This window comes from Condylostylus longicornis, unplaced genomic scaffold (genome assembly GCF_029603195.1).
Source record: "Condylostylus longicornis isolate FDR11 unplaced genomic scaffold, ASM2960319v2 ptg000001l, whole genome shotgun sequence".
Taxonomy (NCBI): Eukaryota; Metazoa; Arthropoda; class Insecta; order Diptera; family Dolichopodidae; genus Condylostylus; species Condylostylus longicornis.
The window spans coordinates 6,517,863-6,532,415 of NW_026577970.1; the positions used below are offsets into that span (position 1 = coordinate 6,517,863).

The window sequence follows — 14,553 nt, forward strand, 5'->3', positions numbered from 1 at the left end:
AATGATTTTTAAGCTCTATGGTGCCAAATTTTTAAATGTTTGGTATGTATTACAAATTTATAAATTTTAAATATAACTAATATTAAAATTAAATTCTTATACCATCAAAGATATCCCTATCACTTCATATATATAAAGACTCCTATTAAATTAAAATATAGCATTTAAATTCATATTAATTTTATTTACCTTTAGATTCCTATACAAGAGAATTTCCTATTTCATTTTAAAAACAAAACATTCATACACACATAAAGAAAAAGGACTAAAAACTCTTTTCAAGTAGACACTTTTAATGTACTATATTATAGGAGAGTTAAGGTGTCACATGTGTAAATAGTAAATAAAATTATAAAAGGAAAAAGAAATTCTAAAGAAATGAAATTCTATCTTTAACATACAAAAAAAAGAAAACAAAATAGTTGTAAAAAGAAAATTACATTGACCCTTACTTACTCTATGCTACAGTTAATTTTTCTATTTGAAAATAATAAAAAAAATGAGGAAAATGAAAATAGTAAACTCCTCCAGGATATTTCATTTCAATTTCAGTTTCAATTCAAATAAAATAATTAGAATGATATGAAATTTGAGTCACTTTTTGATTCTCTGATTTCATTTATCTATACAAAAAATAAAATTGAATTCTTATTCACATATTATCCTTTGATTGGATTTAAAATATTATACACATCGTATACAATAGAGGGTATTTAAATATTAAATGATGTTTGCGGAAGAGTTTTATGTACTTTGGGTCTATGATATTTTTTATTATTACACCTTTATTATAATTTAAATAGAAATTAATTCACTTTTATTACAAAAGATAAAAATTATGAAAATATAAGGTGATTTTGAAGAGTATACGAGTTAAGAAAGTGAAAATGCTTTTAGTTCATTTCATTTTAGGTTCAGATTTTTTTTCGATGCGCTACGATAAAAGCTAAAAGTTAACACATAGTATAACATTTTTCCTCTATCTCTCATAGTTTTTCCAGTAAAAAGTGTTCAATGTATTTAAAAGCATACAAAAAATCCCTAAAATTATTTGCCAACTTATGCGAAAATACCTGTATATTGTATGCCAACTTATGCGAAAATACCTGTATACTATTTTATACATAATCTAAATGGCAGTTTTTAGCACTTTTCCAAAATTTTTTTGAAAAAAAGTGCTTATTAGTTTCACTCTGTCCGTCCGTCCGTGGACACTTTTTTTGTTTACAAAACTTCTACACCCTTGAAAATAGAAAGCTGAAATTGAATACGTACATAGATCTTTACTAGAAACTTACTTCCGTAGAACAAAATTTTTACCTATCTCCGCCCCTCTAGAAGTTATACTCCCCCAAAACCATAAAAATGGGCTTTTTTAACTATTTGCTGCAATCAAACCATAAGCATTTTTGAAATTTTGCAAACGCAGAAAGGCAGAGGCTTGCTTCCCCTAGCGCAGTGTACTATAGTTAAACTTTAGAAAAACAAAATGGTCGTTATTTACCGTTACCTAAAGTCCTTTTTTCCCAAATTTTTGATGTCGTTTTTCTTCTAGACCCCAACCTGCAGAAGCTAGAAAATTTGGGAGCTTTTAGACATTAACAAATAGGTCATTTCGTTAGAAGAAAATTTTTTTCCATCTCCTCCCCCTCTCAAGTTATGGCCCTTGAAATTTGAAAAATTTGAATTTTTGACACCCTATATTTCCGAAACCGCAAGCTTTTTCAAATTTCTATAAACGCAAAAAGTTAACGGTGAATTCCATGACAATAAAAAATATAATTATTTTTCTTAACTCACACAATTAAACCTTAAAATCGAGCATTATGTTAACCCCACTTTATATTAATTTTTGCTTTATTTCAAAGACTGCATAAATCGTTCATCCTAAATATATGCAATCTTAGAAATAGTTTTGTATATGAATTAAAATAATTTTAATAGTGTGATAGGAATACATAGACTGTATTTAAAAGCAAAATTTTCACTTGTTGAAGGGAAAACTGCTACAATACAAACCATTGGTCTGACCCAACTTTATTTATTATATAAACCCATACCATCACAAAAGATTTTATCGAAAATAATGGCGTTGGTACAATATTCATTTATACAAAATATCAGTATTGTAGCTTCAGCAATCTCTTAATTATAACCAAGTAACTACTGAAATTTTTATGATAGAGCTACTGCAAACAGCTGTACATGTTACTGCATGTAATTTGAACTCGAATTTTGTCAACCCTAAGGGGATAAGAACATGTTTGCTTATACAACATTTCATTATTATTACTTTAATGATTTCTGTGATAATAGTATTATAATTTTTTAAGTGGTATGATAGTTACCCGGACTATTGCCGCGATTACATCACATTAAATTTAAGTATATGTTTTCGAAAATACGTTCGTATGCGGGTATAAAAATTTGATGTCCCTAGCATCGATTGCAATAAGTAATTTCTGGTTAACATTAAGAAATTCCGAGTGATTTTTTAGTTTGACAAAATAGTTGCACAAAATCATGGAAACGCTCTTAAAACACTTATTTTAAATTTTAAGTAAACTATGGTAACCTTCTAGTTAATATGAACCTTCTAGTTCTTGTCTCTAAATTTTAATGAGAAGTTTGTAAGTTTTATAAAAATTTGGTCCCATCACAATTCTGCCCGTATTGTTACAATGCGATCTGTAAAAAATACTCAAAATAATTATTTAAAATATTATTTGAAAAAAAAAAAATAAAATTTTTTACAAAAGGTAATTTTTGACGCTATTCTAAAGAATTTCCACCCAAAAATCCTTTTGCTTCACTTTTCTCTATATAAATTAACGGTTAATTTTTTTTAATTCAAAATGAACAAAAAAATATTAATAAAAATTTTTAGTTTTAATTTAATGAAAAAAATATTTTTAATAATATTTTTTATGCATAAAAAATAATGAGGAAATTTTTTACGTTTAGAAGTAATAATTTGCGTCCCAGAAGAACTTGTCAAATAAGCTAAAACTGGCAAATAGTCAGTATTTACTTTTGTAATTTTTATTTAAGAGCTTATTTTGAGTATAATTTTGAGTATTGTTGGATAGAGTAAGAGTTTCAGACATATTCCATAGATTTGAATTTCCGAAATATTTAGAAGCTACGCTTCGAAGTTAAATTGAAAAAATTACGTTAAGACCGACGGTTTTTATCCAACCCACATTTTAATTTATAAAATAATTGAGACGCTCTTATAGTTATAAAGAGAGCATCTAATAATTGGCCAAATTCTTTATTTAATATTATTCCCGTTAGATTGTGTTTAATGGGACTTAATTATAGCAAATTTGGTAGACAGCGGAACGAACAAATTTTCTTTTGTTTTTCTGTTTACCTTTAATTAAATTTTTTCTCTATTTTTCGAAAATATTCTGGTGAAAAGCTAAAAATTTTATTCACGTTAAATAAATTTGTTAAGGTAAAAGTTTTTTTTTATTTTTTTTTTTCTTTTAGGAATAAGAACAAACAAAATCTGCATTTTAATTACACTTTGCAATAAGCTCAGAAAAGAGATTTTCATCCAAGTTTTGCAGATCTTTTTTTTTTTTTGTATGTTTTTGTCTACATTTTCAATTTAATTTTAAAAGAAAACCTGTTTGTAGTATAATGAATTTTTATTATTCAAAGTAAAGAATGGGTTTTAGCTGTAATAAAGATGAAATATTTTGTTGCATAAAAGCCTTTATGATTTTTCTAAATACAATCAGTTCTAAAAATGAGATAACATTTCTTGTACCTTCATGTAAGAATTTTGTAATCTAAAAATTGTTACAAAAATCCTTTAAAATTCACTCGTTCTAGCTATATCCGACCGTAAATTCGAACCAATATTTGATCGCAATAATATATTCAATTGCACGCATTGTTCTAACATTCTGCATTCATAGGAAACCATTTTGCTTCCCCAACACGTTTTTGTAATCGGTTAGCATAGAAATTCTCCGTCTGCCTTTAATAATTGTGCCCACTAGAAAATTGATTATTTAGATTAAGGATAAAACAAAAATTTTTACTAAAACTACTAAAATTTCATTCTTGCTGAAAAAGGGATCATGTTGGCTCATGAAATTAAAATAATTTTTTTCATAATGTTCGACCGTATTTTTAGGATCCACGAAAATATTCTTGGTTGAAGTAAAAAGACCGACCTTATTTTACTCTTGTTTTTATGAAATTTCCAAATGTCTGTCTAATAAGTGAGATATTCAACAGTATGAGGCAAAACTCATGAGCAACTTAAAACGTTTATTTTTTTGCTCGGCTACAATTAACACAATTTAGTTCCGTTCAAGAATATAAGTTGAAGTGGATCTAATCCAACAAGCCTATCGATTTCTTTGTGAAAAGCTTCGATATGTTTTCGCAATTATCAAATCATTTTCAGTTTCAATTATTATCAAATCATTTTCAGTTCTCCCCCCAAAATAGAAATTGTAGTCTTATTTAAGAAATTATTTAAATGGGAATTGTAAAAATTAAATTTAAAACTGTTGCACCAAGTATTTTTCTCCCTCCTTGTAAATAATAATTATGTATAGGTACATTTTTATATTAATTTATTATATCATCTACATAAATATTAAAAAAAAGTATTTACCTTAAATGTATATTAATTTATTGTATATAAATACATATACATAATATATATATGAACAAAGAATAGAGGAAAAGAAGACACTATATTGAATCCGGTGTATAAAACTACGAGTTTACTTTTCATATGGTGATGATAATATTTAAAAAAAAACTAAAGGGATGGGTACGTAGATATAACGTGCAAGAATATTATTCTAATAGTTATTTTATAGACGTATTATATTTGTACATATACATATAATATATGTACACATAGACTTATATGTCTGCTCATAAGAAAATAAAAATTGAAATAGTAAACTAATAGTTTTTGTATGCAAGCTCCATGTTGTTCAGTTAATTAAGTTTTTATATATTGAAACGAACGGTATATAAAAGTCCTGAGCTATAGCAGAGGAGAATAGTAAATCTGTGGTATAGCGGCAAAACCATATAATTGGTATAGTATCAAGTAGATGAATCTAATACTTGAAACATAATAGCTTCGACTAAAACAAAGTGAAAATTTTGTGTGTGCCCTGTTTTGAAAATATTTGAAAGACTGTAATTAAAATCGAATTTTTGAAATTTGCGCCAACTTTTTTATTAAACTTCTTCATCTTCTGCAGCTTAGTTTAGAAAATCTGTTATAGAATTATAAAAGCCTGTCTTAACTTTTTATTCTCGAATTACCTAAAATTTCTTGGAAATGTTTGATTCAAGGTCTTAATTTTATTCAACTAATGTTTCGGATTAAATCAAATTTTATTAGATTTTTAGAATTCTATATGAAGAATTCAAATATAGGTACGTGTTTCGATTTTTTGCCACTATGAACTTATGATAATTTGCCTTATTTCCACAGAATTTTTGTTTTCTATACGATGTAGATAAATGCTCTATATTTAGGATACACTATGGCTCCTATACCTATTTTTTTTTTTTTATTTCATTTTGTCCTGAATAAACATCTGTTTATATGATAGTGTTGCGTTAATTTTTTTTTCTATTGTTATTTTTCGTTTCTTTAATATTTATAGAAGTAGAAAAGAAGAAAAAAAGAATATCGGAGAGAGGAAGAGGCGGAAAAAAAGAGCAGTTTTATGACCAGAGAACGTGCTGTTTTTAATTTATATTGTTGTTGTTCTCATTTTGTGTTGCCTTTTTTTTTTCTGTTGGTTCCTTTTGTATTGTGTATCCCAAGTCTCTGTATGGAAGTGAATGTTTTCCGTTCCCTGGTGGTAATATAGTGTAATTAATTTCTATTATTCATTTTATTATTTTCTATTTTTATTATTGATGCTCTTTTTTTTCTCTTTTCACAATATCATGTAAGCGTTAGGTTTCTTTTATGTATTCTCTATTATTTTGTTACATTTTTCCTTGTCCTTTCTCTGTTTTTTTGGTTTTTTTTTTGTTATAATTTCCTTATTGTTTTATTTTTCAATTTTTAATTCCGTTTAACGATATAGAACACATAACAAAAAAAGTGATAAATAAATTCCTTTTTTTTTATTTTTTTTTTCTTTCTTTCTTTCAGATATTACAGTGATCGCGGTACATGTGCTAAATGTTATTTAAGTTGTAATACATGTAGTGGACCACGTCGTGACCAATGTGTTACATGTCCAGAAGGTTGGCAATTAGCTGGCGGTGAATGTCATCCTGAATGTCCTGAAGGTTTTTATAAATCTGAATATGGTTGTCAAAAATGTCATCATTATTGTAAAACATGTTACGGTAAATTAAAAATATAATAACAATTTTATATAATAAAAATTAATTTTTTTTTAAATTATTTAATGTCATATTTGTAAATATTGATTTTGTACAACAATAATATTATATGAGCTTATTTTATTGGTTTAATTCTGTATCCAATTCTCTGTCTGATGTTTGTTGTCAGTGGTCATTGTGGGCATTGACTTTGCTCATATACATATATACTCAGACAGAATGTATAATATTGGTACTGATTATTTTAAGTGTATAAAAATTTATTTGCTTTTAAATAGAATTTTGGATACAAAATGAAAACAAATTTAATTATGCAATTATTGGAAACCATTATGAAGATGGCGAATTATTAGCCTTTTTTAAATAGAAATCGTGAGCCTTTCAGTTTATTATAGGCTGTATTATAGGCTGAACGGATACCGAATAAATAAATTCTTTCAAAAAATATTGTAAGATGCTAGATGACCATATTGCATAAATTTCGGCAGCCTTTTTCTGGATTTAGGCATAAAAGAATCGCATTTTAAAAAGCTTTCTAGGAAAACCTTTTACAGTTCATTAGCAGATTTATATCTGTGTCTCATAAGACTATATTTAAAGATTAGAACTTTTCTAGAATTATTCTAGAAAGATAATATTCCAACGTCAATTCAATTTATTTGCTAATTTGAGAAGACACTGAATTACTGAAAAGGAAAATAAAACACTTTTTTAAAGTTTCACATGGATAATTGTGATAAGCTGCTGAAGTATCAGCCTCTGTTGAACACACTAACAAAGGTTATGTTTTAAGTAGATCAAATATTTTAAGAAGATCTTTTATATCTCTAAAGAAATTTTTGAATAAAACTTAAATAGCTCTTCTATGGTACTTTATTAACGTGCATAATGGAACGAGTTTGTACAATGCAAAACATTTTAAATGGCAGTAGTGTCAAAAATTCAAAAATAATAATAATCAAAAAATTTGAAACATGCAGTTAAAATCAGAGGGAATATTTGGTTCGAGAAGAAGTTCATTTCGTAAAAAGTTCTTGATAGAAATTTTAACTTGTTATAAGCGAACATTAAGGCAAAAATATTATAACTACATTGCGCGCCAATATTTATGTCAAATCCTGTTGTGAGTGCTCGTAAATAGTTTCGTATAGAATAACAAATTTAAAGTGCTTATACATTAAAATATTTTACATTATTTGAAAACTAATTAACTTAATTTATAAAGTTACGTACTTATACATTGTTTTTCATTTTGTTTTTCAATGGTATATAGGAAAAATTATGTCAGTTTGAAAATAAATTAAGACCCCATCATTATATTAGTTAATAAAAAATCTATCTTACATGAATGTACGTAGATGTATAGTAAGAAACTAAAAAACAAATTTGATTCATTTCAATTTAATGAGTTTAGAGTTGTCGTAATTATTTTTTATAAAATTTAAAATATTTTCTATTATCCTTTTATCGGATTTTACTTCAATCTTTTCTAGTTCCGTTTATATCTTTATTTTTTATCGTTTTTTATAGCCTCGACGATGAAAATGTAGAAAAAACAAAATGATATTTTTTAATAATATTGAATGATGGACATTTCATTAGTCTCAATGATAGAGGAAGAGGATGTATCTCATTAAATTTACGTTCATTCATTCTTATTTTGTGTCCATTATCTTAAATTCTGTATTATGCATATATAAATTTTAACTATAATGCTTAGTTGCATTTGTGTATATAATTACAATGTATACAGGGTGATTTTGTAAAAATACAATAAGAATGAAATCATCATTTAAATATTCAAAAATTGGTTAAACTTTTGTAGGTCAAAACTCAATAGTTTCTAAAATACAGGAATTTTATGAATATAAGAAAAAAAAAAGACTTTTTTAGCAATAACCTTGATTTTAAGAAAACCTGAAAATGAAATATATTTGAAAGTGTTGATTAAGAGCTTGGCTTAGCTATATATTTTAATTATTTGTCTTACGTACTATTGGAACTTTGAGAGGTCACTGTCTCTTGATTACGATGGATAAAAGAGTGCATGTTGCATTAGCAGAAATTTTGCGGAGTTGCCAGAATGCTAAATAGACAGGGAACGCGGCACCATGTGCTTTTCCAATGTCTCCATCCGATATTTAAAAAAAAAAATATTTGAGAAATTTTAGTTTAGAAGTTTAGGAGAGTTTAGAAGAATATCCGTGAGATTCATAGACTTTAAAGAGCGTAATATGTTTCAAAAGTTTATACTTTTCAGTGGCATTCATGAGATGAGACTAAATGCAAGAGTAGAACTGTACCACCTATGTCACTAGTAATATATTTTCAGAATTACAATATTTTTGGAATTCAAAAATTTTTTTTAATTTTTTCCTTTTGCCTCAACTTTAGTTTAATCTATGAGACATCTATATTTTATACGACAAAACCCAATTTGCATTACAAAAATTTTACAAATCTTATTAAAAAAAAAAACAATGAAAACTCAGACTTTTGTCATAATTTTCGGTTTAAGTCATAATTTTTATAGTTATTATTTTTTGTTTCTAGTCAATTAAATTAATTTTAGCCTATTTAATTAGGGCTACAATTACTTGTTATTTAAATATCTTACTCTTCTTGGAACTGCGGTTATAACTTAATATACAAGAAATCTGAACAAGCAGAAATTTGCGTGATATTCCCATTAAAAATCTTCTATCTCGGGAACAGCTGAGCGTGCTCTGTTGGCACTTTATACTTCTAGTTGTCTAGGCTTTATTTCCATTTTTCATTATCATAATTATAATATTATTATATTGGAATCGTCATAAGCATCACCCTGTTATACACAAACCACGTTTGTAAAAACAATGATGATGGCAAAATTAAAATAAAAAAAAAAGAGAAAAGCTTTTTTTTTTGTTCGATATTAAACATTGCTTGGTAATTTTATCATTTTATTATAGCACTTCATATGAAATTAAACTCAATTGAACTCAATAAGGATTTCATAGATTTTTTTTTTTCTGTTTTTGTTTTTTACTCAATTTTTTATCACTGTTTTGCATATTTTTTTTGCTCATCCCTGAAATTTTTTTTTTACCACTGTCGTTAGTAATATTCTGAAGCAGCTGTTGGAATTTTGCATTAATGTTTTTATATACCAATCCAATAATATAAAGTTACTAACAAATACTTTCACGTACACATTACACACATAGATACATACATACATACAACAAATATTATTATGAAGAGGAATTTCCACAATAAAAAGATTTGAGTATGAAAAACACACAAAAAAAAAAAACATTTTCAGAATAAAAATTTTATTTTTCTTGGTTTGTAATAAATTTGAAGAGGTCATCAGACTAAAAAAAAAATTTTTTTTTTTTGTTAAAAAAATGTATTAAATTATTTTCGATATAATGTACAAGTACCTATGTACATATCAAAATTTAATAGTTGTACAAGTGTTCTTTTTTCAATTAATCTTACCAATATTGATTTTACCAATACAACAAAAAACAAAAATTGATATTGTCAGTTTGTTGGGGTTTTTGTTACAAAATTTATAATTTTATAAAATAACAAAATTTATACAAAAAAAAAAGTATTAAATGAACATGGAAATTTGTCAGAAATGAAATATATTAAAATATTATTTAAATTTAAAAAATTATTTAATGCATGTATCAGCTTTATTAACCCTTAAGCGCCGCTCAAAAAAAGTCACATATATGGTATCTTAATATGAGTAGAAAACAATCCTTAAGTATAATATTTTAGCATAGAAATAGTATAGAATTTTCATTTCAATTAAGGAAGAGGACGTTTTATTGACAATAAATGAAAATGCACTTCTCTTAAAATTTGAAATGGGTTCGATTTATGCATAAAATAGCTTTAATTTATAAGCTACTTAGGCCCTATAACTATTCTAATGAAAAAAATTCAAAACTTTTGTGGATTGGAAAAGCAATAATAGTCTCAGGATCCAATTAGATCTTTTAGTATGAATTTTAATTAAAAAATTAAGACAGAACAGTTAAAATGGTCTTTTAGTACCAGTTATACCCGCAACTTGTGGAACTGGGTACATTGCAGCAAAGTTTTACCTTCTCATGAGTGTCACCGTTTATCCATTAGGGTAAAATTGTTATTCAACAGTGTACTTAGAAATTGAACTCCCTTTGTTTGTTTTTCATACATTAAGAAAAATTTTTTTGCAAAGCTTTTACACAAACTCACTTTTTTTCAAAACCAATTTGACTAAAAGACTGAATAAGCAAATTTCACTATACAAATCCAAAATAATACAATATAAGGCATTATAGGATAGCAAAAAATTGTCGTTTAAAATTACCTTTATCTCAAACCTCTTAAATTAAAGCTTATGACACCGTTTTTCACATAACATAGTTACCGGAAGTTTTAAAAGATTGGAGAATTTAAAAATTAATAAATGATTTATTTTGTTTGAGCAAAATTTTTTTCCATCTCTCTTCCACTATAAAAAATAATTATTATATTCAAAAATTAGCAAAATTTCTAAATTCTTATGCAGCTATCCTAAAAGTATGCAATAATAATTATGTTATATTATATCTTTACAAATAAACAGGTAATAAATGTAGTCGATTGCTGATTCCGATATTAAATTTAAGGGAAATTTTATGTTCTTAATTTATACATTTCGTGTCTGTGAATTAAGATCATATTTTTTTTAGTTTCCTTTGCTGTAAAAATTACTTGAAGTTAATGAAAATGTATGTAAATATAAATATGATCAATTATACAGGTATAAGATCAACTACTATGTAAGAAGATCCACTGTATAATCGTTCGTCGAAAACGTTGCTCATTAAGCTTAGTGGTGCTGCTCATCCAGCTTTTCGTATAAATGAGAATACAATAATTAGAAGCTTATTAGAACTGTTCAAAAAGTAAAGCATTTCCATTTGTTCAAAAGAAAATGTGCTACACCATGTACCTTTGCCTTGATTCCAATTTATTTTCTTAAACATATTTCATAAGTTTTTGGTAACTTGGAATATTCTGTTGCACTTCTTGTAATCATATTATTAACAGACCATAAATGATGTTGAAAATCTAAAAAAGAAAAACGAAAAAATTAAAAGGTTATTGAACGTTTCATATTTAAGTTTAAGTTTTAAAAAAAAAAATTTTCTTGTGAATGCAATTTCAATACTTGTATAATACTTATAAGACTTATGTAAACATGTACACATAATATATACAAACATGAATATGTGTGCAAATAGGATTTAAGCTTAGTTATTTATATTTTATATATAGGTTATGTCTTTATTTTTCTCGCTTATGTATATACCCATATAATGTTTGTAATAAAAGAAAATTCTATTTTATTTGCATATGTACTTAATATGTAAAAATTTAATCTTACACCTCCCATAATGAATTGTGTATGCATTTAGCATATAGAATTTCTAAATACATAACAAAAATATGACTATTATATAGATATTAATGTATTTTAAAAATTAAAAAGTTCAAGAAAAAAATCATTTTATTAGATTTTGTTAGAGGAGACACAGGTTTTTGTTTTTTTTTTTTATAATCAAATAAATAATGTCTACATTATTGAAGCAACTATATGCAAGCTCTTCAATAACACTTGCAACAGTGTTAAATTTAACAAAGATTTTATTGTAATTTATTCTGCATTGTCTTTTTTTTCAGCCTCTCGAATCATCATAGAGTCTATCAGACTACTTAATAAACCATTGGCGCTATTGTTCATTATAATATGCAAGTTATATTTAGTTCCTCTTTTCCTTTATAATTTTTTATTTACAACTCCTATAGTTTTCTCTCTAACACTTTATTGCTGTATAACATTCTCCTCAATAATCATTACTATTCTTCTATATCAAATTATTCAAAATCTATATACAAATATAATCAAAAGATGATTAAAACGTAGACAAGAATAAAAAAGAAATCATCAGTTGTACACATACATAATTTCGGTACATACACATATACACATATGCAAATTTATATATACACTCTTTACATTTTGTATTAAGTATTAAATATGAAATTTTTTTTTTTTATATATTTTTTATTATCCTTTTTGGAAAATTCTAAAAGACAGAAAAAAAAAATAAATATTAAGTGTCTATATAAAGTGCCTTACTGAGATATTCATTTCAATGAGTTCTCATTGAGGATGTTAAAACGATAAGATGATACCAGCACTAAAAATAGAAAAAAAAAATAAAGCAAGCAACAATGAATACTATGATTGTGGAAAACAGAAAGATCACGTATTAATAAAAAAACATGAAGTCAATCAAATTCATGTTTTGTAAAAAGCACATTTTCCTTTATAAAAATATTAACAGCCTTATCATGAATTTCGTTCGTAGCTCCAAAATTCGGAAAATTACGAATTTCCTATTGCCAATTCCGAATTCTTAAAATTCTGCTACGAATATTTGTAATAGACTAAATTACGTAAAGGAAATAATTACACCGAACCTAGAATTTAAAAAGAGTGGCTGTTTTAAATTTTCAATTTTTGAATTTTTTTTTGTTTGAATTCTTCCAACACAGTACCATGAAGGGAAATGAATTCAAATTTGCTTAAAAAAATTTTTTCCAGCGCTTTAAACTCCCCTTTTGCATAAAAGTTGTTTATTTACATAGCAAAAAGAATATCAATAAACATTTTGACAGTTAAAATAAAATACTAATTTTCAAACTCCGAAAAATGGTGTTGCCATTGCTGATTCATAATATCTACGAAAGGAGTTTGTGATCATTCATCTACATTGTATCTAAGTTCGTAATATGTAAGATTCTAAGCGTGGAATTCACCATAACGCTGTTTGAATTTTTGAAATCAAAAATTTCTTCAAGTTCAAATAATAATAAAAATTCGATATTCTATTGAAATAATTCTTTGATAATTGCAAAAGATTGCATATATTTAGGATGTTTCTCAATGTAATAATTTTAAAAGCATTTGACTTAAATAGACCTCATTACAGAACTGACATTGTCATCAAATTGACATATTTCGAGGTATTACGTTATTAATTCCGAATAAGAAGAAAATATAGGAGGAAAATTTATTGTTTAATAGAATAAAATATTCATATCCGTATATCGACGTCATAAACTCTTTGAATTTGGATTTCATTCGAATTGGAATGTAGTAAGAGAAATAGCCCAAATGATCAAGTTAAAATTAAGGATCAAAATTAATTTCAAAACCATTATCAGAGATATAAGATTTGTCACTTCTCACCTTGAGTAGAAGTTAAAAATATGTTATGCGATTCGGATACAATAAATTGTAAAAGGGTTAAATTGATTGGCAGGGAGTGGAGAAGGAAGGAGGAAAATCAGAAAGATTCTCTGCATTAAATCAGAAAGATTCTCTTAATTAAATAAGTTCTGCATTCATTAATGGCTTTAACGGTTAACAGACAGACAGAATACACATCTAATAAAGACATTTTAGTTTTAATAAAAAATTTGTTGGAATTATGCTCAATGTTATGTATGTACTGTATTGCTTTATGTACTGCATACATTCATATGTATATGTATAAATAATAATGTATGTAAATTGATTTAATGAAAAATTCCTTTTCACTCAAAGATAATTCAACATTTTTCTCTTTTCTCTTTTTTTTTTTTTGCTTCTCTCTGTTATGCCAGAAAGACCATAATATCATAGTGCTGCACAAAATGTATGTATATGTACATATATACAGAATAAAAATTATTTATTTCTCTAATGAACCCCGTATTTGCCATTTTTTACTATATTTTTTTTGTTTTTAATTCTAAAAGAAACGAAATCAGATTATGTGATAATTTAATAATAAAAATTTTTCAAAATGTGAAAATATTTTCACATTGCACAATTAATGAACGAAATATGATGATTGCATTTATATTTTGGACTCAATTCACACTATATTTATAATTTGACGTGACTACATACACATAACATTTAAAAATTTTTGTTTAAATTAGAAAATTTCCATTGCATTTGTATTTGTGATTGTGAAATTTAATTTTTTCCTTTTTCACTCAAAAAAAAAAATTTTAATGAAAATAAAGATGCTCAATAAGGAGAAAAGTCTTTGAAAATTATTTCCTTTTTTTTTAAATATTTGTGAAATTCACATATGATATTACAAAGGATTAACG

The 14,553-nt window shown here is 25.8% G+C and overlaps 1 protein-coding gene across 3 annotated transcripts in view; it reads left to right on the top strand.

The window, feature by feature from the left end:
* The window catches only part of LOC129618581 (furin-like protease 2), a 301,205-nt gene that overhangs the window by 266,680 nt on the left and 19,972 nt on the right, over window positions 1–14,553 (top strand). For all 3 annotated transcript variants that reach the window (XM_055533419.1, XM_055533435.1, XM_055533427.1), the window contains exon 12: window positions 6,158–6,357. In XM_055533419.1, coding sequence (XP_055389394.1) covers window positions 6,158–6,357 — 200 coding nt within the window. The remainder of the gene's footprint in view (window positions 1–6,157; window positions 6,358–14,553) is intronic.